At 57.9% G+C, this 21,306-nt stretch overlaps 2 protein-coding genes and 1 long non-coding RNA gene across 12 annotated transcripts in view; 2 read left to right on the forward strand and 1 right to left on the reverse strand.

The window, feature by feature from the left end:
- The window catches only part of PNPLA7 (patatin like domain 7, lysophospholipase), a 54,913-nt gene extending 54,249 nt beyond the window's left edge, over positions 1 to 664 (forward strand). Inside the window, 3 exon segments of the mRNA XM_082467675.1 lie at positions 17 to 108; positions 246 to 326; positions 328 to 664. Coding sequence (XP_082323801.1) covers positions 17 to 108; positions 246 to 326; positions 328 to 360 — 206 coding nt within the window. The 3' untranslated portion in view covers positions 361 to 664.
- LOC309663602 overlaps positions 1 to 21,306 on the reverse strand; it is an 88,860-nt gene that overhangs the window by 23,845 nt on the left and 43,709 nt on the right. The window lies entirely within an intron of this gene.
- On the forward strand, positions 1,381 to 13,110 carry NSMF (NMDA receptor synaptonuclear signaling and neuronal migration factor). 10 transcript variants are annotated; one of them, XM_082467697.1, is made up of 16 exons: positions 1,402 to 1,648; positions 1,862 to 1,929; positions 2,063 to 2,124; positions 2,755 to 3,255; positions 4,468 to 4,543; positions 5,684 to 5,752; positions 6,629 to 6,681; positions 7,056 to 7,145; positions 7,701 to 7,825; positions 7,948 to 8,031; positions 8,123 to 8,156; positions 8,229 to 8,299; positions 8,447 to 8,526; positions 8,668 to 8,770; positions 8,992 to 9,067; positions 12,879 to 13,110. In XM_082467697.1, the coding sequence occupies exons 1-16, from the start codon at positions 1,559 to 1,561 to the stop codon at positions 12,923 to 12,925; spliced, it is 1,629 nt and encodes a 542-aa protein (XP_082323823.1). In that variant the 5' UTR covers positions 1,402 to 1,558; the 3' UTR covers positions 12,926 to 13,110. The 10 variants fall into 10 exon arrangements, with proteins under 10 accessions (XP_082323820.1, XP_082323819.1, XP_082323821.1 ...); XM_082467696.1 differs by lacking the exon at positions 12,879 to 13,110 and adding an exon at positions 9,154 to 10,303; XM_082467698.1 differs by lacking the exon at positions 12,879 to 13,110 and adding an exon at positions 9,553 to 10,303.

Below are 21,306 nucleotides of genomic sequence, written 5' to 3' on the forward strand. Positions count from 1 at the left end.
CCTGCTCTCTGCCCAGATGAGTCTGACGACCAGACTGAATACAAGGAGGTGCTGCTGGGCGGCCCCAAGGACTTCCGGCGTGCCCCAGCCGGCCTGGGCTCCGACTCGGTGAGCTGCCCGGGCACCCTGTGTGCCTCAGCTGAGCTGCCAGCTCTGAGGGCTCCCGAGCAGGCCAGCTGCTCCCTCCTTGCTGCCCTCCTGGCTTGCCCCCACCTGGACCTTGACCGTGTGCGGTTTGCTTCCAGGAGGACGAGCCCTCGCTTCGGCATCGGCGCTCCTGTCTGGCTTCCCCCGAACCATCCCAGGACTCCTCATCCCCCCTGGCTCTCTGACCAAGACGGGCAGAGGTCTCTGCTCTGATGCGCCCCGAAGCCAGCATCTCCCGTGGGTGCGTTTCAGAGAACCAGCTCGCGCAGCTCCTGCAGCTCTTCCCCAGCCTGCCAGGGAGACCCTGCTGGGGCCCAGGGCCCTGCCGGCCGGTGTTGGAGTGGCTGGGGCCTCTCTGTACTGGCCGCTCCTGGTGGGGCACTGGGTCCTGGCGTCCCCTGCACACACAGCAGTCCTGGGGGGCTGTGTCGGCCCCTGTGGGCCCCCTGAGGCCTCTGAGATATCAGAGCCCCTGATGTTTCTGCTTAGCCTGTCAATAAAGGTAGATCTGATTGTGTGGGACATGTGGTCCCTGTGCCGAGGTCCCCGGGGCAGGGGGCAGCACCAAGATGGGCAGCCGCACAGTCCTGAGGCTGCAGGGGGGCGTGGTCACCATGTGGGGACCCCAGAACCCCAAGCCAGGCAGGCGGGACACCCAAGGTCTGGGGTGCAGCTGGGATCCCCCCAAACCAAGGATGAGGCCCTCCCGAGCTCTCAGGCATTGTTACCATTCTGTACACACGGGAGTCTTCCCTAAGATGATGCCCACACCGTACTTCTCAGATCATTAAATAGCGCCAGGGGGGTCCTTTTGTACAAAAAAGGAGACCTGTCAGCTCTATGACTTTGGAGTCCACGATCCCTGCAGGTCTCGGAGCAGGGCACGTGGGTCTGCGAGAGCAGGGAGACCCTTGACTGGAGGGCCCAGGACCCTGTGGTCAGGGGACCGCGGGCCTCAGTTTCCCAGCTCCAGAGGCAGCGCTGAGAGGGCGGAGAGACGGTTGGTCCCGCCCCCTGCCGCCCAACCCGGACCCCGGGACGCCGGGCCCCCCGCCCCCCACCTACTGCCGGCGTGGTGGGCGGGGCTTCAGCCTAGTCCCTTCTGGGCCCCGCCCGGTTCTGACGTTACGGTGGGCGGAGCCTTCCTCGCCCTGCCGTGGCCGTGGACGGTCCGACCCCAGCCCTGACGTAACGGGGGCGGCCCCGCCGAGCCCCGCCCCGGCCCTGACGTCGCGGTGGGCGGAGCGCCACCCCCGGGCCTGGCAGTGCTGTTCGGTGCGGCGGGGCGCGCGGAGGGATCGGCGCGGCCATGCGGGTCCCGAATCGGAGCCCGAACCCGAGCCCGATCTTCGGCGCGGCGCGGCTCCCCCGACGGAGGCGACGGGCGCGGGGCGCGCTCTGAGGCCTGGGGATGCGCCGCCGCCTCGACCATGGGCGCCGTCGCCTCCCGGAGGAGGGCGCTGCGGAGCGAGGCCATGTCCTCGGTGGCGGCCAAAGTGCGGTGAGTGCGGCGGGCAGACTGCCGGGGCCAGCGCCGCCCCCGCCCCCGCCCCCGTCCCCGTCCCCGCAGCGTGCTCGCAGCCGGCGCCCCGCCCCCACCTCCGTGCGGCTCCCTTCCCTGAGGCTGCGGTGGGCGAGCTGCACGACCTCACGACCCTCACACACACTGGGTGGCAGGGGCTGGATGGCAAGCAGACCTGGGTCCCGCCTGCAGGTCCGGCCAAGGTGCACCGGCACCCAAGGGTCCCCGAACTGCGACCTGCCAGCCCTGGGCATTCTGAGGTGGGATGGGAGTGCTTGCTGGGAGTGATCCCTGAGCCCTCCCTTGCTGGCGCCGAGGGCCTGGGTGGGGTGGGGTGGGGACGCCAGGGTGGGTGGTGTGCACTGACGACGCACCCCGCTGTCCACCCCTCAGAGCAGCCCGAGCGTTTGGCGAGTACCTGTCCCAGAGTCACCCCGAGAACCGAAACGGTGCAGGTAAGGGCACGTGAGGCAGTGCCGGGACGGGGTCCACCCACAGCCCCCCATCCTAGGCGAGGAGATGCTGTCTCCTGTCCAGGTCAGGCCCAGCCCCTGCGCACTGTGGGGTGTGAGCAGGCAGCTAGTGCCCTGCTGGGCTGGCTTCCTCACGCCCCCTGCCCCGCCTGGCCCAGAGCCCCAGGAGGAGCTCCTATTCACTCATCACCATGGCACCCACCCAGCTTGGGCCGTTGGCATGGCAACAGGCCTCCTGGCACCCCCAGGACTGGCACCACTGTCTCTGGGGGCCAGCTGGTGGGGGGGAGGGGAGAAGTTGGCACTGGGCACACGGGCGTGGTGGCAGGCTGGGAGGTGGCCTGCTTGTTTCTGCCCCCCCCCATCACCCACAGGTAGCACAGCCTGTCGCCCACACGCACGTAAGAGGGGCTTGGGGCCCCAATAGGCGTGAGACGTGAACCTCTAGGGGGAGTGCGCAGCTCAGAAATACCTTTTCTGAAGTCGTCAGGGCCCGGGGTTCGGTCAGTGGGCCAGGTACACGCTGGGTATTCATTCCCTGCCTTCAGAACACCCGGAGACTGGGAGGGCAGGGCCAGCAGGCTGCAAGCTCACCTGGTGCCTCTCCCCCAGACCACCTGCTGGCTGACGCCTACTCTGGCCACGACGGGTCCCCCGAGATGCAGCCTGCCCCCCAGAACAAGCGCCGCCTCTCCCTCATCTCCAACGGCCGCTATGAGGGCAGCCTCCCGGAGGAGGCCGTCAGTGGGAAGCCGGCCGGTGAGGGCCCCCAGCCCCGTGTGTATACCATCTCTGGGGAGCCGGCCCTGCTGCCCGGCCCCGAGGCCGAGGCCATCGAGCTGGCTGTGGTGAAGGGGCGGCAGCAGCGGGAGCGGCACCCCCGCCACCATAGCCAGCCCCTGCGCGCCAGCCCGGGCGGCAGTCGTGAGGACGTCAGCAGACCCTGCCACAGCTGGGCGGGCAGCCGCCAGGGCTCCAAGGAATGTCCCGGATGTGCCCAGCTCGCCCCCAGTCCTTCCCCTCAGGCCTTTGGGCTGGACCAACCGCCCCTGCCTGAGGCCGCCAGCCGCCGCAAGAAGCTGGAGAGGATGTACAGCGTTGACCGCGTGTCTGGTGAGGGGGCTCGTTGGGGGCCTGGGCAGCTTTAGGCAGGATGCTGGTGCTGGGGTCGGCCCGCAGCAGGCACCGTGAGGCTTGGGCAGAGCAGGGTGCCCAGGTCACGGCCTGCAGGTGGCGACCTGCCGCCACATCCCGTGCCCCATCTCAGGCCTCACGGTTGGCCTTAGCCTTGCCAGCACCAAATCATCGCAGGAGTGCTTCCCCGAGGAGGGGGCCTGGGAGGGTCTTAAGGGTTGAGCGGGCAGAAAACCTGGCTGAACGGAAAGATCGGGCTGCCTCCAGGGAGTCCTGGGGAACAGTCCCTGCCCTGGGGCCCACCCACCGAGGGAGGCGCGTGATTGCCTGGGGCGCAGCCAGCTAGTGGGGCCCTCCCCAGGATGGTCGAGCTGTGCCGGTGGCTGCGGAGCCCCGGAGGCCTGCTGTCGGTGAGAGGCCTCCCTGGGACATTCGAGTGGCCCCACGCTTCCTGGCTCTGAGGTTGTCATGTCCTGAGAGCAGAATTCTACCTAGTGGACCTGGCACATCCTCTCAGGGCACCTCTTGGGCCTCCAAATCAGCAACCCAGCTGGGCCTCAGGGCACAGGCCTGGGGTGTGGGCAGTTCACCTCCACGACCTCATGCTCCTCTGATGCACCCAGGCCAGGGGCTGGGACAGGGGTCAGGGAAGAGGGTAGAGTGACCTTCACCCACTCTGTCCAGTGGCTATAGGGGCCCTGGGAAGGGGCGGTCTCCACGCCCGGTGAGGGCCTCCACCTCGCCCTCCGAGAAGGGTTTGGGGGAGGGGAGGTCCAACCAAGTGGGCGCCAGAGTGGGCCGCAGAGAAGGCCCTGGAGACCCGAAGGAGAGGCTGTAGCCATTGTCCCTGCTCTTCCCCTCCTGCTTAAACGGAGCCAAAGTCAATCCTTTTCCTGGGCACCCTGGCGGCAGGCTGTGCTCTCAAAAGAACACTCGTCAGCTGTGGGTAGCAGAGGGAGAGCTAAGCAAAGACAAGCGTCACCAAGCCGCTGAGCTGTCGTGCCTTGAACAGCTGAGCGACACCCGAGCCTGCTGGCCCCGCGCCGGCCTCCCGACCGGGGATGGGGCTGGGGAGCCCTGGTGCTTCTCCTCCACCGTCTGTGGCGGAAGCATCCCCTTCCCCGACAGGTGGGGGTAAAGACCTCAGGACCCCTGAGCCGGCCTAGTCACTGCGCCTTCGGTCTCTTCCAGATGACATCCCCATCCGTACCTGGTTCCCCAAGGAAAACCTCTTCAGTTTCCAGACAGCAACCACAACTATGCAAGCGTGAGTCACGTCTGACGTGTGCTGGCCCAGGCCGGGCGCCCTCTTCCTGGTGCTCAGGAATTGCTGCCGGACCCTCTCCTGCCCTCTGAGCCCCCCTGCGTGGCTGCTCCGAGCGTGCAGTCTGAAGGAAGGCAGGCCTGGCTGCTGTTAGCGCCCACTGCCCCGCCCCCGCCCCATCCCTTCCCCACTGCCCCGCCCCTCACAGTCCCCCAGTCCGTCCATCCTGTCCTGCGGGGACTTGGCTGGGGGCTGCAGCTGACGCAGTCACCAGCAGAGATGGTTCGCTGCCCCGCGTCACCCAGCTCCGCCTTCACGCACGCCCCAAACAGCAGCCTACTTGTGTTTCGTGTGCGCTGCAAGTGATCACAACGTAGTCCCCTGGGGGGCGTGCTCTTGACCTTCGCACAGCTGGGTGTTCTGTCAGGGCTTCCTTCCAGGGAGGGACTCTGCTGCAGTGTCCCCGATACCGAAGAAGCTGCCTCCTGCATATGCTACCCTGGGCAGCGCACCACCGCCCTTGGGCTGGATGGGGGCCGCTACCTTCGCTGCTGGACCCAGGGCCAGCAGGGCACAGTCAGGCCTCTGTGCGGCCTGACAAGGTCACAGCATCTGGCGGCCTGGGCCACGGTGACTTCCGCGTCTGCTGCCCTTTCCAGGGCTGGCCTGCGGCATAGCCGGCACCCTGCTGGTGCCTGGGATGCCTGTGAGGGACCTTCCAGGTCAATGACAAGAAAGGAGCGAACTGAAGGGCGGTTGGGGGTCTGAGGGTCTCTGCTCACTGTGTCTTCTCTCTCATGCTGCCCCTTCCCGCCTCGACTCTAGCATCTCGTAAGTACCGTGTGGACCTCGAGCCTGAGAGCATGGCGGTTGTCCCTGGGGGACTCTCCCACCCCCAAGTAGGTTGGGGCAGGCCAGGGACCTGGGCCTTGACCATGAGGGCGTGCTGGGTCCCAGCGAGCGCCAAGGCTACAGCAGGGCCTGCGGGAACTGGGCCGAGGACAGGGCGAGGCCGGCCGGGACCTTCTGCCTTGCCCAGCGCCCTGGATGCCCCGCTGGGCCCTGTGCTCGAGCCTCTGTCCCCACGTCTCTGTCCCTCTTGCCTGCGGCCAAGGGCAGTGCTGACTCGTGGTGGTTTCCCAGGGTGTTCAGGGGCTACGCGGAGAGGAAGCGCCGGAAACGGGAGAATGAGTCCGCGTCTGTAATCCAGAGGTAGGGCCTGCCAGCCACCCGCCACCAGGGTCCGTCTCTTGTCTGTGCTGGTCTAGCCTGGGCCCACCCAGCCCAGCAGACCTGATGGGGGAAGGGCGGTGGCGAACACTGGCCTGGCCCTGCTCTGGGGACGCGGCAGGCAGGAAAGGTCATGTGGCCTGAGCCCCTAGGCCTGTGTTTTGGGGGTACACTGACAGCTGAACTGCAGCCAGCTGGCTCCCCTGTGCCTTTTTCTGGCCCTTGAAGCCCAGAGCAGTGGGTTCAGCAGCCAGGCTTACCCTCCCTAATCCCCGCCCACCTCAGAGATGTGTCCAGGAAGCTTGTCTGTCCATCTTGGAAGTTGGGCTTTGGCAGGGCACAAAGTTTGGGGTGAAGGAGACCTTCTGAGGTGGCCCAGGGACACAGCGGCAGGGGAGGGGGCATCTGCCAGACCCAAACCCACCTCACGCTTGGGGACAGTTGTGCTGCCCTGCCCACCGTGTGCAGGAAGCAGGAGCCCTTGACCACGTGGGGAGGGAGGCTCCCGGGGTTCAGAGTGCCTGGGCACAAGGAGAGAAGGGAAGCGTGGGCAGCGGAGGCGGGAGAGCCGAGTGCACAGGGTCGCCGGGGGAGCTGTCCTGGGAGGGGGCGGGGCTGCAGGAGGAGGCTTGCTTACCGTGCCTTTGTACTGGCAGCAAAGGGGGAGCCCGGGAGGAGTCTCAGGAGGAGAGGGACGGGGTGGGATTTGCCTGGGGGAGAGCTGGGGGCGCCGGGAGGGCATCCCTCACGGCAAAGGGCGATGTTGGGATGGTGGCCAGCAAGCCGTGGGGAGGGGAGCTCGTGGGACGGGGCGCCCCCCTCGCGGCCCTCACCAGCCCCCGGTGCTTCCGCCCCCAGGAACTTCCGCAAACACCTGCGCATGGTCGGCAGCCGGCGGGTGAAGGCCCAGAGTAAGGCCCGGGAGCGCCGGCGCGGGCGGGCGGGGGCGCGCTGTTCTTGGCCGCTGGGGCTTCGCGTGCTGCTCTCCGCGCCCCGAAGGCCGCGCTGCTGCCCCGCTGTGGCCCCGCGGGCACCTTCCCACTCCCAGGCTCCGCCCCAGGACAGGGCCCCGCCCCTGCACCCAGGCTCCGCCCATGTGCACCCAGCACGGTCCTTGTCCGCTGTCGCCCATCCGCACTCCCCACTCCCGCCCCTCCCGCCGCAGTGGCGTCTTCCACTCCCCGGACCCCCTCACGGTCCCCACGTCCTCCCCCGCCAGCCCCTGCCCCGGTCCACCTCGTGCGGCTGCAGGCCCGGCCCCTAACGGGTTCTGCTTTCGCTGCAGCGTTCGCCGAGCGGCGCGAGCGGAGCTTCAGCCGGTCCTGGAGCGACCCCACCCCCATGAAAGCCGACACCTCCCACGACTCCCGAGACAGTAGGTGCCCGGCGGCGCAGGCCCGCACACCTCTCCCAGAGGCTCCCCTAGGCCCCCAGTCCTGCGCTCCCACCCCGGGGGGGCAGCTAGGCTTCTGCGCCTTTGCTGAACCTCAGTTTACCAGACTGACGGGGGGGCGGGGGGGCGCTCCGGCACCTCCGATCTTCTGGGCAGGGGTAGCTAAAGGCTGCGGCTCGCTGGCGGCCCTGGCCTGGTGCCGCCCTCATGCCCGAAGCCTGAGGAGCAGTGCCAGACTTCTCCTTGGCCCGGGCGCCAGGCACGCCTGGCTGGAGCTGACCCTTGCCCTCCGGCTCCCACTGGCCTTGCACCAGGGTCCACCGCCTTCGCAGTCGGGCTGGTGGCAGGCGCCAGTCTTGCCGGGCTGCTGGGCTCCTCAGCTTGGCTCTCTCACCCACCCTGGGTTTCTCGCTGACCTGGAGGACCCTCCGGGACATGGCTTGCCGGCTCTGGCCTCCACCCGTCTCGGGGGGTTGCAGCCGGGACAGGAGGCGCCGCAGGTGATCCTCAGGCCCGGTGGCACATCCTGCCCTACAGGTAGTGACCTGCAGAGCTCACACTGCACCTTGGGCGAGGCCTTTGAGGACCTGGACTGGGAGACGGAGAGGGGCCTGGAGGCTGTAGCCTGTGACACTGAGGGCTTCGTGCCACCCAAGGTCATGGTGAGGCCCCACACAGCTGTTGCAGGCTGCTCAGCAGTGGGGAGGGGGGTCTCAGGGGGGCTCCTGCTGCCCACTGGCTCCAAGGCGGCCAGGGCGCTGAGTGGCCCCCCTGTTGTCCCCAGCTCATCTCCTCTAAAGTGCCCAAAGCTGAGTACATCCCCACCATCCTCCGCAGGGACGACCCCTCCATCATTCCCATCCTCTACGTGAGTGCCTGCCCAGCCCCCGTCGCGGTGTCGGGTGGGGGGTGCTGCCTGAGAAGGGCTCTGACGTGGGGCTGGCTTCCGTCTGTCCCAGGACCACGAGCACGCCACCTTCGAGGACATTCTGGGTGAGTACTCTGCCCCCCTGCCCTCTGGTCTTGGGGCTGCTGGGGGCGGCACTCACACCTCTGCCTCCGCAGAGGAGATAGAGAAGAAGCTGAACGTCTACCACAAGGGGGCCAAAATCTGGAAGATGCTGATTTTCTGCCAGGTAGGGCTCAGCCCTTCCTGCCCAGGGGTCAGGGGTGGAGGGTGCCGCCTCCCTGGGCATGCACGTTTGCATCTGCACGTGTTGGGGGCAGCGGTGGTTGGACATCTCCGGTGCGCGGCCCCGTCGGCTAACTGCAGCCTCTCACAGGGCGGCCCAGGACACCTGTACTTGCTCAAGAACAAGGTGGCCACCTTTGCCAAAGTGGAGAAGGAAGAGGACATGATCCAGTGAGCAGGGGGGGCCTGGGAGGCTGGGGGGCTGGAGGCAGCATCTGCTGGGGCACCGTGTCCCCGCAGTGCCTCCTGTGATGCCCCCTCACACCTGGGGGTCGGACTGGGGGCCACCTGTGACCACCCCTCCCCCGCCAGCTTCTGGAAACGGTTGAGCCGCTTGATGAGCAAAGTGAACCCAGAGCCGAACGTCATCCACGTCATGGGCTGCTATGTCCTGGGGAACCCCAACGGGGAGAAGGTATGGGGCCCAGACTCCACACCAGGCTGCAGATCCCAGACGTGTGAAGGGTTGATACAACCCCCATTTCTCTCCAGATTCCCTTTCCCTTCTCATTCTCCCGGAGAAACCCCCATGCCTGGGCCTAACCAGCTGGGGGGGGTCCTGTTCCCCAACCCCCCATTCTCCTCATCCCTCTCTCTTCCCCTGCCCGGAGCTCACGGCCCACCCCCTCTTTTCAGCTGTTCCAGAACCTCAGGACTCTCATGACCCCTTACAGGGTCACCTTCGAGTCCCCCCTGGAGCTGTCAGCCCAAGGTGAGTCTGCCGGGCTGGTCTCCAGTTGTGGGGTGGGTTCCGGGGGGGCGGCGGCCTGAGCCCCGGCCTCGCCCCTCCTGCCTCAGGGAAGCAGATGATCGAGACCTACTTTGACTTCCGGCTGTACCGCCTGTGGAAAAGCCGCCAGCACTCGAAGCTGCTGGCCTTCGAGGACGTTCTGTGAGGGGCGGGTCACCACCCGGCCGCTTCCTCGGCCCGGCGACTGGGGCTGGGCCGCTGTGTGCTGCCCGGTACCGCGTGGGTTCTGGTCTTCACGGCCACTTCAGGGCACCCTCAGACGTCGCTCAGGTTCCCTTCCAGGGGTCTGGTCCTCAAGGCATCACGGGTCAAAGAGGTCACAGCCCCCACGCCGGGAGGAGCCACCGCGGCCGGTGGACGTTGACCGGGTCTAGGCCTCGCCCGGAGGCTGCAGCTCTGGGGCGGCGCCTGGGCAGCTTCATAGAAATAAGTGCAATTTTCTACAGCCCCTGAGACGACTCAAAGGGAAGCAGCGTTACTAGTTAACTAGTTAAGTGCTCCGCTACTAGTCATGGCGTAGATCACCCGGCTCAACGTGTGTTCAGGACCTTGTCTGCCCCAGCGCCCCAGCCCCGCCGTATCTGATCACCAGCACCAGGGCGGCCCGCCTGCCCGGCCTGCCTCCGTCCCTGGCCGAGTCCCTGATCGTCTGTGCTTGCACTGCTCTCGCCACCCCTGCTTACCTGACTTCGGCTGCGCCGGCTCGGCAGGGGTGCCTGGGCAGCAGCTGGGGGGCACAGCTTCCTTGCTCTCAGAGCGGGCGCTGGGTCGAGCCAGGCCCTGCCTGCTCCCCGGCCTCCAGGCCCGCCCAACTCCCTGCTGCTGTCGAGCTCAGCTTTTGGCGGCCGAGCTCTGAAGGCCTCTGCTCGTGCAGAGGCCTGGGGTCTTGGCGGGGCCTGCCGGGGCTGGGTCCTGGTGGGTGAGAATCCTGCTGCACTCCACGTGGGGGCCTGGACCCTGCAGCCGGAGCCCGAGAGCTGGGCGGCCGGTGTGCTGTGGGCTCGAAGCCTGGCCCGCGGCCCAGTGGGTGAGCTCTCTTGTACATAGCTGGGGCTCGGGGGCTGGCCCCCCTTTGCAGAGCCTGGTCTGAGACACCTGGCTGTGCCCCCAGCCAAGGGGGGGGCGGGGGCTTGTGCCGGGCTCTGAAAAATGTACGACCTCCCTTAGAGTGACCATTAAATCTGATCCTCTGCTGCGGCCGCCGCGTGGGTCTCCTCTCTCAGCACCCAACGTCCACTACCTCCCTGGGCCCGGAAGATTCTGGGCCCGCTGGTCTGAGGTTGTTGCTGTGGTGGCCGCCTGCACATCCTGGCTTGGGCCGAGGGGGCTGGAGCCGCTAGGCCTGCCCTGCCAAGGGCACACTCTGCGAGAGGTCTGGGGATGGGGCTCCCGGGGCTCCGAGGAAGTGTCTGGGAAAAGAGCAGGTCCTGGACGCGGCTGCAGGATGCGGTCCTGCAGCGGAGCCAAGTGAGGTCGGGAGATGAGAGCAGAGGCAGCACCCCCTCCTGTAGCCTCTGCCCCGCCCCCGGGCACAGAGCGGAGGGCCGTTCCTTCCCTCGGGCCATTCTCTGCTGCGTGTGTCAGCAGTGTGGCCACAGTGGGAGGCCGGGAGGTGACCACAGGACCAGCTGGCCATCACTAGCCTTAGTCATTCCCAGATGTGCCCATTGCCGCCACCCTCCCCTCCAGTGGCCAGGGTGCTTTTGGGTCCAGCCAGGCTTGGCTACCCTGGTGGCTCCTGGTCCAGTTGCCTGTGGGCAGATCAGCAGGTGCCAGATGGGTGCATCCAGGGCCACCAAGGGCTGGGGAGGGCGGGGGGCTGCCAGGGGATGGCATGGGTGAAGGCTGGGAGGCCTGGGGTTCTGGGGGCCTGGAGGCTGGCAGCCTGGCGTCGGGGGCTGCTGCCAGGAGAATTCATGTCCGGAAGAAAGCCCACGCAGGCCACGAGGACAGCTCTCCGGCCTGACCCATCTGCCCTCACCGTGTGCTTCGAAGGCACGATTACCGTGTGACCTGCAGGCCTGACCCCGGGACTGCCAGAAGCTTTGTCGCGTGCCCCTGCCCCTCCCCCAGACTCTGACGGGGCACCCTGTAGTCGAGGGACTGGGGCTGCGGAAGCAAGTGGGCTTGCCCCGCAGTCCTTTGGGTCAGCCGCTGTGGGTAAGGGCTGGCGAGGTCCGCCCGCGGGAGGCTCGAGGTCTTGCATCTGGTTCACACGGTTCCTTCCCTCACACCCCATAACCACCAACCAGTGTGATGGAGAAAAGACATGAAACCCAGTACAAGTGAGGAAGGCGTTTTGGGAAAAGAACAAAACCGAGGGGAGGGGTGGCAGACCCGGAGGCAGGCTGGGTTGGGGCGGGGCCGGGGCAAGCTCAGGGCTCTGCGGCCTTCCCCGTACACCCAGCCAGCTGGCAAACCGCAGCAGCAGCCAGCGAGGGCTGGGGGAGAACTATTGGCAACTAGTGTGCGAGGAAAAGGGCTAAGGTCCTTAGCATACAAGGAGTTTTTATGTATTGACAAGAAAGAGACAAAACCCAGCAGAGAAAAGTGAGTAAAGGGCTGAACTGACAACTCACAGAGGAGGAAATCAAATGGCCGATGAAAAGCCAGTGAAGGGAAAGAGGTGCTTGCTGCCTGTTTGTTTGGCAAAAATTTAAAGGGTATGAGTCACCCTATGCTGGTGACTGTGTGGGGAGGAGATCATGTGAATTGCTATAGCCTTATTGGAAAACAGTCTGGCGATAGCTCTTAAAATATAACTGGTAAACACTGAGCCAGCACCTCCCACTGGGGCCTTCTGCATGGATGTCCATGTCCCACAGTTCATGCCATTAACTGCGGCAAGGCCAGATCATGTGGACAGCTATCCTGGAAGAAGCAGATTGTTCAGAAGGCTTGTTGTTGAGGGAGAAGTATGGTTGGGCCTGCAAGAGGCCCGAATACTCTGTTTAAACTGATGAGGTCAAGCTCACGTTGATGAGGTGTGTTCTGCTCACCCACCGTGACACACAAGCCTGTATAATGTCTGATGTCCAGTCCTCACCTCCTGGTGACAGCATGGACAGAGGTGGCCCCGGCCTGCCCTGTCTACCTGTACTGCTCTCTCCAAGCCTTGCAGTGTGCATGCCCCAGCCTACGTGGCCAGGCTCACCCCCTCAACCCCAAACAAACAGCCACCCCCTGATACCCCCTGCCCTGGATGTGTGCCCTAGAGGGACAGACCCCACCCTGGGGAGGACAGACTCAGGGCACATCTGCCTTGTCTAGAACCTTCCATCACCATTAGGATGAAACTCAGATCCACTGTTTGCCCTACTTCCGGAAGGGACACGTGCCTACAGGTCCTTTAGTAGGTCTGTGTGGGGGGAAGAGAGTTGCACTTTAATTGCCAGGGAGGGGTCTCCAGAAACCAGGATTAGGAGGGAGATCATCAAAGCCACTGTGGAGGCACCCTCCTGCTGGTCCCACCCCATGCAGCTGTCACCCAGACAGGGCCAGGGTCTTTCTGGGGACCCCAGGAAGGCAGTCGTGGACTAGACATGCCGTATGCATTGGACATGGCTCAAGGGCCAGGAAGGGAGACCCTGGAGGGGGCTGGGAGCTAGGGATCTGGAAAGGTCAGGAAAACCACCTGCAAAGGTGTTTATGAGCCCCTGGACCTGCTCCCAGGCCTGTGTGGACCTGACCCAACCAGCGCCCTCAACAGTGGACCAGCCCATTCCCAGACCCACCACTGGGGGTGCAGCTAAAACCCCAGCATTCTCCATAGGATGGAGGCAAGACCCCAGTCTCACGGAGTGGTATTCAAAATACTAGAAACCAGAAGAATTATGGCACTTGAAGAACCATGAAGATCTTGACCAGCAGGTACAGGCCACCAGCAGGTACCAAGGATGAGAAGACACAGGTGCTGAAATTATCTGACAAAGACTTGGTAGAGCTGTTGGAAAGATGCTCACATGAGCTGTTGATCTAAAATAATAAAACAACCAGTTATTTTACCAGCAACATGGGTTTATTCGGGAACAGTAAAGAACTGGAATTCAGGACAAGCAGTCTAAGGTGACCCACAAGCAAGTGCAGAGAACAAGGGAGCAGAAACTCTTTTATAGAGGAGAAGGGGGAGTTGGGAGGGGCTGTTCTAAACAAAGTGTCCGTTGGAGGAAACTGGGAGTTCGCAGTGTGGTGGCTTTTCATTGGCTGAACTGTGATGGTCTCTCATTGGCTGGGCTGTTGCTGGGCAGGGAGAAAATCTTCCTCCTGCTGGGTAGTAAGTAGTAACCTTCCTGTTGGGCCTGCAATTGAGGCTGCACGGTAGGCCGTGGGGGCTCCCCCTTCTGGCCTCCTGTTAAATAAGGTTTCTGTTTATTAATTTTCACATTTCTCCTCTTTGATCAAGATTTTTCTCTGAAAGCATTGCTTATCAAAAATCAGTTTTTTATGGATTCAGTGACTTTTTGTCCATCAATGCCAGGGAGGACCTTTCCTGGGTACCTTGTCCCTCGTGGAAGGGAGAGTGCACAGACTGGAAACCTCTTGAGGGCACATTCAAGTAACAAGGAGGAGTAGGAGGGCGATCTCTCAGGAATTTCCCATCTAAAGTCTGTGTCTTGGAATAGTGAAAACAGCAAGGGAACAGTCAACACAGAAGGAAATAAGCACTTTGAGAAGGCGCAGTGCAGGAATAAGCATGAAGCCATAGCCGATAAATTTTCCCCCAAACAGCAAAACTTCAAGGACTTTTTATTTTATTTATTTATGAAAATTGAAGTATAGTTGATTGACAATGTTGGTTTATCAAAGACTTATTCATCTGAAGCTAAATGTTTGTCAATAATACAGCCTGTAGGTTACAAATTTAGACCATGAATTTGGATAAGAATCCGGAGTCACTTAATAGTCCAGATGAAAGAGAGAGACTTGTGTGAATTTGAAACCTAACAGGCCTGGTTCTGACATCTGGTCAGATGTTGTCTTCTTCAATTCGGGGAAATCTTTACTTTCAGGTTCCCAGTCGGCGTGCAGCTTCATTCAGGCATGAGTCACCTGAATCCAGGGGTCTATTCCTCGGAGTTTGACAGCCCAAGCGTGGGTTAGCAGTGCCTGATTCGGGCCTTTCCAGTGAGGGTGAAGGGGGTCCTTACTCAGGGGTCTTTTCCAACAAAGTCTCTGGGTTGCAGGTGTGATGGTTAAGCTCTTCACCTCCCGGGAGCGTGCTGTGAAAAGGTCGCTCTTCCAGAGCATGATTATTTTCAACAGAAGCAATCAGGCCTCTATAATATTGAAGTATATCTCCCTTTATCAGCAGTGGACCAAAAGAGGCAGGTCTCAGGTGCATCCGAGGTCTGGTGACTGTCTCAAGGGTGAGAGTTTATGAGTTCCAAAGGGAGTGGTCTGAGATTTAGAAGGATAAACAGCAATGCTTTTGGCCATGCTAGTTGGAGAGTCTCTGTAAGTTTTGCCAGTCGGGTTTTAATAGTGCCTTTAGTGCATTCGAGTAACCCTGTGGGTTGGGAATGGTAAGACAGTGAGAGTGTAAAACCGGCCAAACAGTACAGACTAGTCACAGTACCGGACCAGTAAAATGGGTTCCCCAGTCACTGTGAAGTACTACCCAGGGAAGGGGATTAGGGATTACCCAGGGAAGGATAATCTTTTCTAACAACATGTCAGCCTTGGAAGAAGCAGAGGCCTGTCTACAGGGAAAAACTTTGGTCCAGTGAGAAAACATACAGCTCATGACGAAACATGTTTGTACCGTGAGGTGGGAAAGCTGTATGAAATCCATCTGCCGAACCTCCAGCGGTCCGTGAGGCAGTTCAGTGTCGGGGAGCAGTGCGAACGGGTTTCCCTGGATCGTGTTTTGTTTCTCGTGGAGGTGTTTTTGGCCCCACCGTGTGGCACATGGGATCTTAGCTCCCCAACCAGAAATCGAACCCGCGCCCCCTGCATTGGAAACGCGGAGTCCTAACCACCAGACCGCCAGGGAAGTCCCTGCCTGGATTGTATTTGGACAGGTGAGACAGGTGGGACGAGCCAGGTGGACACTTTCTGCAGCCTTATGAATGTTTCCCCACCAATGTTGGTTCACGAAGGCTCTCATTTTGTCAGTGGACCTATGGTTTAATGCATGTCCAATGGTGAGGAGTGAGAACCTTAGAATTTCTGGTGGAGGCTGGATTGTTATTTGGCCCAAGCTAGAGTTCTTTTTATCGAACCAACAGTCACTAGTTTTCTGGGGGCTTCCTTGGTGGCGCAGTGGTTGAGAATCTGCCTGCCAATGCAGGGGACACGGGTTCGAGCCCTGGTCTGGGAAGATCCCACATGCCGCAGAGCAACTAGGCCCCGTGAGCCACAACTACTGAGCCTGTGTGTCTGGAGCCTATGCTCCGCAACAAGAGAGGCCGCGACAGTGAAAGGCCCGTGCACCGCGATGAAGAGGGGCCCCCACTTGCCGCAACTAGAGAAAGCCCTCGCACAGGAACGAAGACCCAACAAGCGCCAAAAATAAATTAATTAATTAATTTTAAAAAACAAACAAACAAAAAAACAGTCACTAGCTTTCCAATATTGTTTTTCCTTTTCTGGGGCCAATTGTTATGCATTTCTAGTCAATTTTTCCAGATTGTCATCTTGGGGAGGATGTCTTTGGACCGTGACAGAAGTTTGGCCATTGGTTCTTTTGAGAGCAGTGATTTTGGAGGAAATGTCTGGGAGGTGGTTTCCTTTAGCCTCTAGGGAGTCGAGTCTGGAATGCCCAGGGATCTTAATAATCGTCAAGGCGGCTGCGAGAGTATGGTATCTGTTAGATTTGGACATAGGAGCCATTTTTAATCTTTTCCCCATTAGAGGTAAGGAACCTAGTTGTTTCCATCAGCATCCCAAGGTCTTGGGCTGCCCCAAAGACATACTGACGGTGTAAATATGGTGGTTTTGCCCTTGGCTGAAGTACAAGCCGAGTGAGAGCATATAGTTCAGCCTGTTGGGCCAAAGTAGCCAAAAAGTAAAGGTGCTGCCTTGGTGACTTCAGCGGGGGATGTAACAGCACACCCAGCACAGTGTTTACCATTGTCATCTTCAACAGGAAGCGTCAGTAAACCACGGGAAATCTGCCCTGGTTAGAGGAGCCCCCTGTAAAATGTCGTGGGACATCAGCAGGTGATCGTCAGTGTGAGGCAGTCATGAGGTTGTCAGAGAGGGAGACAGCAGAACAGCAGTGGCGAGGTTGCTACAACGGGGAGAGCTGTGTGAGGACCTGTCAGCAGGATTTCCTGGGAGGTGGCGTGACTAACTGGAAAGCGTTGAGTGTGTGAGAATTTGGGAGGGCTTCTGCCGCGTGGGGTGCAAAGATGGTGAAAACTCTTTCTCTGGTGGCCTTGACTGGAAGGGCAGCGGCAGGAGTGGCTCTGAGACAAGGGGGTATCCCTGTGCCACAAGTCCAGCTGTCGGCTGTAATACTCAATGGGTCAATGACAGTTCCCGTGTTTTGGGGCAAGTACTCCAAGGGCGTTCCCTTCCTTCTCACATACAAAGAGGGAAAAGGGAAGCTGATAATTAGGACGTCAAGGGCAGGTGGTCTTGTTAAGCTTTTCTTCAAGGTCTCAAAGACTGTGGCATCTTGATCTTCCCAAATAATAGGGTCAGTTTTGATCTTTTTTAATAGAGCATATAGGGACTTTCCTGGTGGTGCAGTGGATAAGACTCCGTGCTCCCAATGCAGGGGGCCCGGGTTCGATCCCTGGTCAGGGAACTAGATCCCACATGCATGCCGCAACTAAGAGTTCACATGCCACAACTAAGGAGTCTGCCTGCCACAACTAAGACCCGGTGCAACCAAAAAAAAAAAAATAGAGCATATAGGGGCTGGGCCATAAGGGAGAAATTTGGAATCCAATTTCGACTGTAGCCAGCTAACCCAAGAAAAACCTCATAATTGGGGCTTAGTTTTAGATTTGGGGACATTCAGGATGCCACAAAGAGTACACAAATCCAAGTGTCACCCTTGTTCCGAGATGATGTGCCCTAAATATCGATCCTGAGTTTGAGCAACTCAATTTTTCACTGGAGACTTTATGTCCCTTTAAGGTCAAAAGTTTTAACAGGTGGATGCTGTCTTCCTGTGAAGAGGTTTGAGGAAGCGAGCAGAGCAGCTTACCATCTGTGTAATAGGCCCTTGAGAAACGCGGGGGTTTGGGGCATCCACCCCTGTACAGTTGAAAATCCACGCGTAACTTTACAGTCAGCCCTCTGCATCTGCGTTTCTGTATCCATGGATTCAACCAACTGCAAGTTGCACAGTACAGCAGTACTGTAGTATTTATTGGAAAAAAGTGCATATACATGGACCTGCTCAGTTCTAACCCATGTTGTTCAAAGGTCGACTGTATATTGTAGCAAAGTCAAGCCTGCAAAAAACTTTGTCATCCAAGTCAGCTTTCAAGACTTGTGGAAAGTAAGAGGGATTTTTGTAAAACCTGGGGCATTACTGTCCAGGTGTATTGTTATCCTTCCCAGGTGAAGGCAAAAAGGTACTGACTGGCTTTACCAGCTGGAATGCTGGAGCATGCACTGCATAGATCGCTTATGGTGAAATTTTTGCTTTCAGTAGGAATGGATGATAGTAGAATATGGGGGTTAAGAACAACAGGGTGTCGAGGGGCAGCAACGTTGATTATTGCCTGCAGGTCCTGGACAGACCTCCATCCTCAGCCATTGGGCTTTCTCACAGGTTATATTTAATAGTAGTACAGAGACTAGCGCAAGGGGTGGTGAGGCCCTGAGCCTTGGAATCCTCTTATGGGCTTTATACCTTGAAGGGCTTCTTTACTCATAGGGTATTGATTAGCTCTGGGGAGAGGTTTCGAGGGACCTATTTGAGTCTTGACGGGAAGAGCACTGTGGATTTTGCCAATATCAGTTGGAGATTTTGCCCATAAGGAGGATGGTAGCTGACTCAGTAGGGACAAATGATCAGCGTCTCCCGAATCACCTCCAGGACCATCAGAGACAAAGCAAAGCAAAGACAGCGAAGGGTCACTTAATTCACCTGGTTGGCTATTTTGACTGTTACTGTGAAATTCTAGAATTATTTCCCCTTTCGGGAGAAAGAAATTCCAGCATGATATTTTCTGAGCCGTCTCAGCTTAATAAATGAATAGGGGCGGAGAGACTAAGGAGGGAAGTGTGGGTATCTCTCAGGGGCCTAAACGCAAAGGAACAGGTTGAGGTTCCTCAGAGACCCCCACTATTTGGATCACTTTCGTGCTCCGAGGCAGGGGCTGCTTTACCGCAGTTGAACTGAGAGTGTGGCTCTGGTGCCAAAAGAGATTCATTCCCAATCTGGAGAGTTGTTTTTCTGAGCTGATGAAGAGGGAGGGTTGGGAAGAACCCCTGTGGTTCCTTGGCGCCCCATCGTTGGGGGTGAGGAGGGCGTTGGAAAGGCTGGTTAGAGGGCTGAAGGCACTTGAAGCACTTACACCTGTGACAGTCTTTTTTCCCAAAGTCCTGGCTTTTTGCGATAATAGCAGGAACTAAGAGGGTTTGGGTTTTGTTTAGGGACCTTCATTTGCTGGAGTTGAAATTAATCTTTTTTTTTTTTTTGAAATTAATCTTTTAAGTGACTCATCTAGGGTGTGAGTGAGCTGATCTGCCAGATTAAGTAAATACGGAGTGGACATAGTTTCCCATTCCATCCTGCTCCTTTTAACTAAAAGGAAAGATCTTCATTCAGCCCATTAATAAACAGAGTTAAAGGCTACCCTAATGGACTCAACATCTGAAGGAAGACCAGATTTTTTTTTTTTTTTTTAAACTATCTGAAGTTGATTGTAATAGTCATGAGCAGTTCATCCGATTTTTGTGCGCAAGCCTGAATCTTGTTCCCAGCAACAGGCTGAGGACAGGCTACTAGGATTGCTTGGCGGTGGGGGGGGGGGGGGGGGGGGTCCTCCAGCAGGTGTGCTCGCCTCTTGCCGAAAGCTGGGGGTTGTTTCTCTAAATCCCTTTCAGGATGTTCCCATCAGGCAAGTTTCATCCAATGTTTGGCTTGACCCCCATCCACAAGCATATAGATCTGGGGAAACCAGGCTGGTACGTTTGGATAATGATGTTAAATCCTTCAGCAAACTTGTGGGGTTCCCCACTGACTTTAGGATACTCTTTTAGGGCTCTCGATTTAGCCTTAGTCTAGGGAACGTAAACTTGGGGTTTGTTGGGATCCTCCGAGGACTTAAGTTTAAAGGGTCAGGTCCTGAATTAATGGTTACCGGGGGGAAGGATGGGGGAGAAGGATAGATTGGGAGTTTGGGATTGACATGTACACACTGCTATACTTAAAATAGATAACCAACGAGGACCTACTGTATAGCACAGGGAACTCTGCTCAATGTTCTGTAGTAACTGAAATGGGAAAAGAATTTGAAAATGAATAGATACATATATATGTGTAACTGAATCACTTTGCTGTACACCTGAAACTAACACAACATTGTTAATCAACTATGCTCCGATATAAAATAAAATTTTAAAGAATAAATACAGAGGCAGATTCTAACAGGTTCAGAGGAGGAAGCTGGGAGAGGTTTAGGGAAGCGCAGTGAGAGAATTAGAATGAGACAGCGGAGGGCAGAAGGAAAGAGGAAGATAGCACAGGGTGGGGGTGGTGCTGAGCACAGGGGCTGCTTTGTCCAGAGACAGGAGATGGGGCCCAGGGAGAGAGTCCTCAGAGCCATTTTTTCTTCGATTGTTTGTTTGCCTCAGTTAATTTAAAAATTGTATTTTTCTAAGAGGCAATTTCAGAATCTTGATAATGTTTAGAAGCCTCAAAATACCAATCAGAATAGGAATCCCATTTAGTTTTGAAAATTTATAGAGCCATGGCTGTCCAATTCATCTTTAAGAAAAGCTTGGAAAATTTAAACGTTCTCCATAATGACCATCAGTGTTATAAATTACTTTGGGTTAAGTTGGCCCATTTAATTAGAAATGTGCATGAGATGGAATTCTCTGGTAGTCCAGTGGTTAGGACTCTGTGCTCTCACTGCCAAGGGCCTGGGTTCAATCCCTGGTCAGGGAACTAAAATCCCACAAGCCGCACATGGCACGGCCAAAAAAAACCCCCCAAAACCACAAACAGACAAAAAAAGAAATGTGCCTGAGGAAGGACCACAGTTTTTAAACATAAAACTGGCTGAAGGGGGTGGAGGGGGCACTGTCAAAACATTTAGATTGCTGGGATCCCTTTTCTTAGAGGTTTTTCTCTAGAGCAAAGGAAATAAACTTTTAAACAGCACAGTTCCTATAGAAATAACCCAGTTCCAAAGGAATTGGACCAAAGGCTTAGCAGTGCAGTTTCAGTAGGAACAGCCTTATTTCAAGAGACAGGCCAAAGTGCCAAACAAGTACTCTCAGAAAGGACAAAGCCTTTAAAGAAAGGATGAAGTCTTCCCAAAAAAGCAGATCTCAAATACAGCCTGGAGAGCTTCAAAACACAAAAAGAGTGGGGTTTGAATCCTGGAGAAAACTTACCCTCAAACTCCAGGGTCAGCAAGAAAGTAGTGAGCTCAATAGGCTCTGCAAGTCCACACCTGTTTGCTCACTGCCTTGGAGTTATCAGGGGTCTTCTCTGGATCCCTCTTCTGACACCAAGTAATGTTGACCTAAATCAATGAAACCATCAGTTATATTACCAGCAAAAATGGTTTATTTGAGAACAGCATAGAATTGCAATTCAAGGTACGCAATCTATGGTGTACCACAGGTAAGTTCGGAGAACAAAGGAGAGGAACTTTCTTTTATAGAGGAGAAGGAGGAGTTGGGAGGGGCTGTTCTAAACAAAGAGTCCATTGGAGGAAACTGGGAGTTGGAAGTATGGTGACTTTTCACTGGCTGAGCTGTGCTGGTGAAGTAAAGACAGTCTCAGATGAAGGAAAACTAAGAGAATCTGTAGGCAGCAGACCTGCTCTAACGGGACAATTAAGGGAGATTCTTCAGACAGAAATCAAATGATACCAGAAGGAAACTTGGAACACCAGGATTAAGGAAGAGCCACAGAAGTGATACATATCATAGACTATTCTCCTCTCAAGTTCTCTAAAATATGTTGGACAATGAAAGCAAAAGTTACAGCATTGTCTAGGGGGGATTTCAATGTCAGTGTGATGTATAAGACAACTATAACGTGAAAGGTCGGGGGAAAA

This window comes from Balaenoptera physalus, assembly GCF_965194825.1.
Source record: "Balaenoptera physalus genome assembly, chromosome: 7".
Taxonomy (NCBI): domain Eukaryota; kingdom Metazoa; phylum Chordata; class Mammalia; order Artiodactyla; family Balaenopteridae; genus Balaenoptera; species Balaenoptera physalus.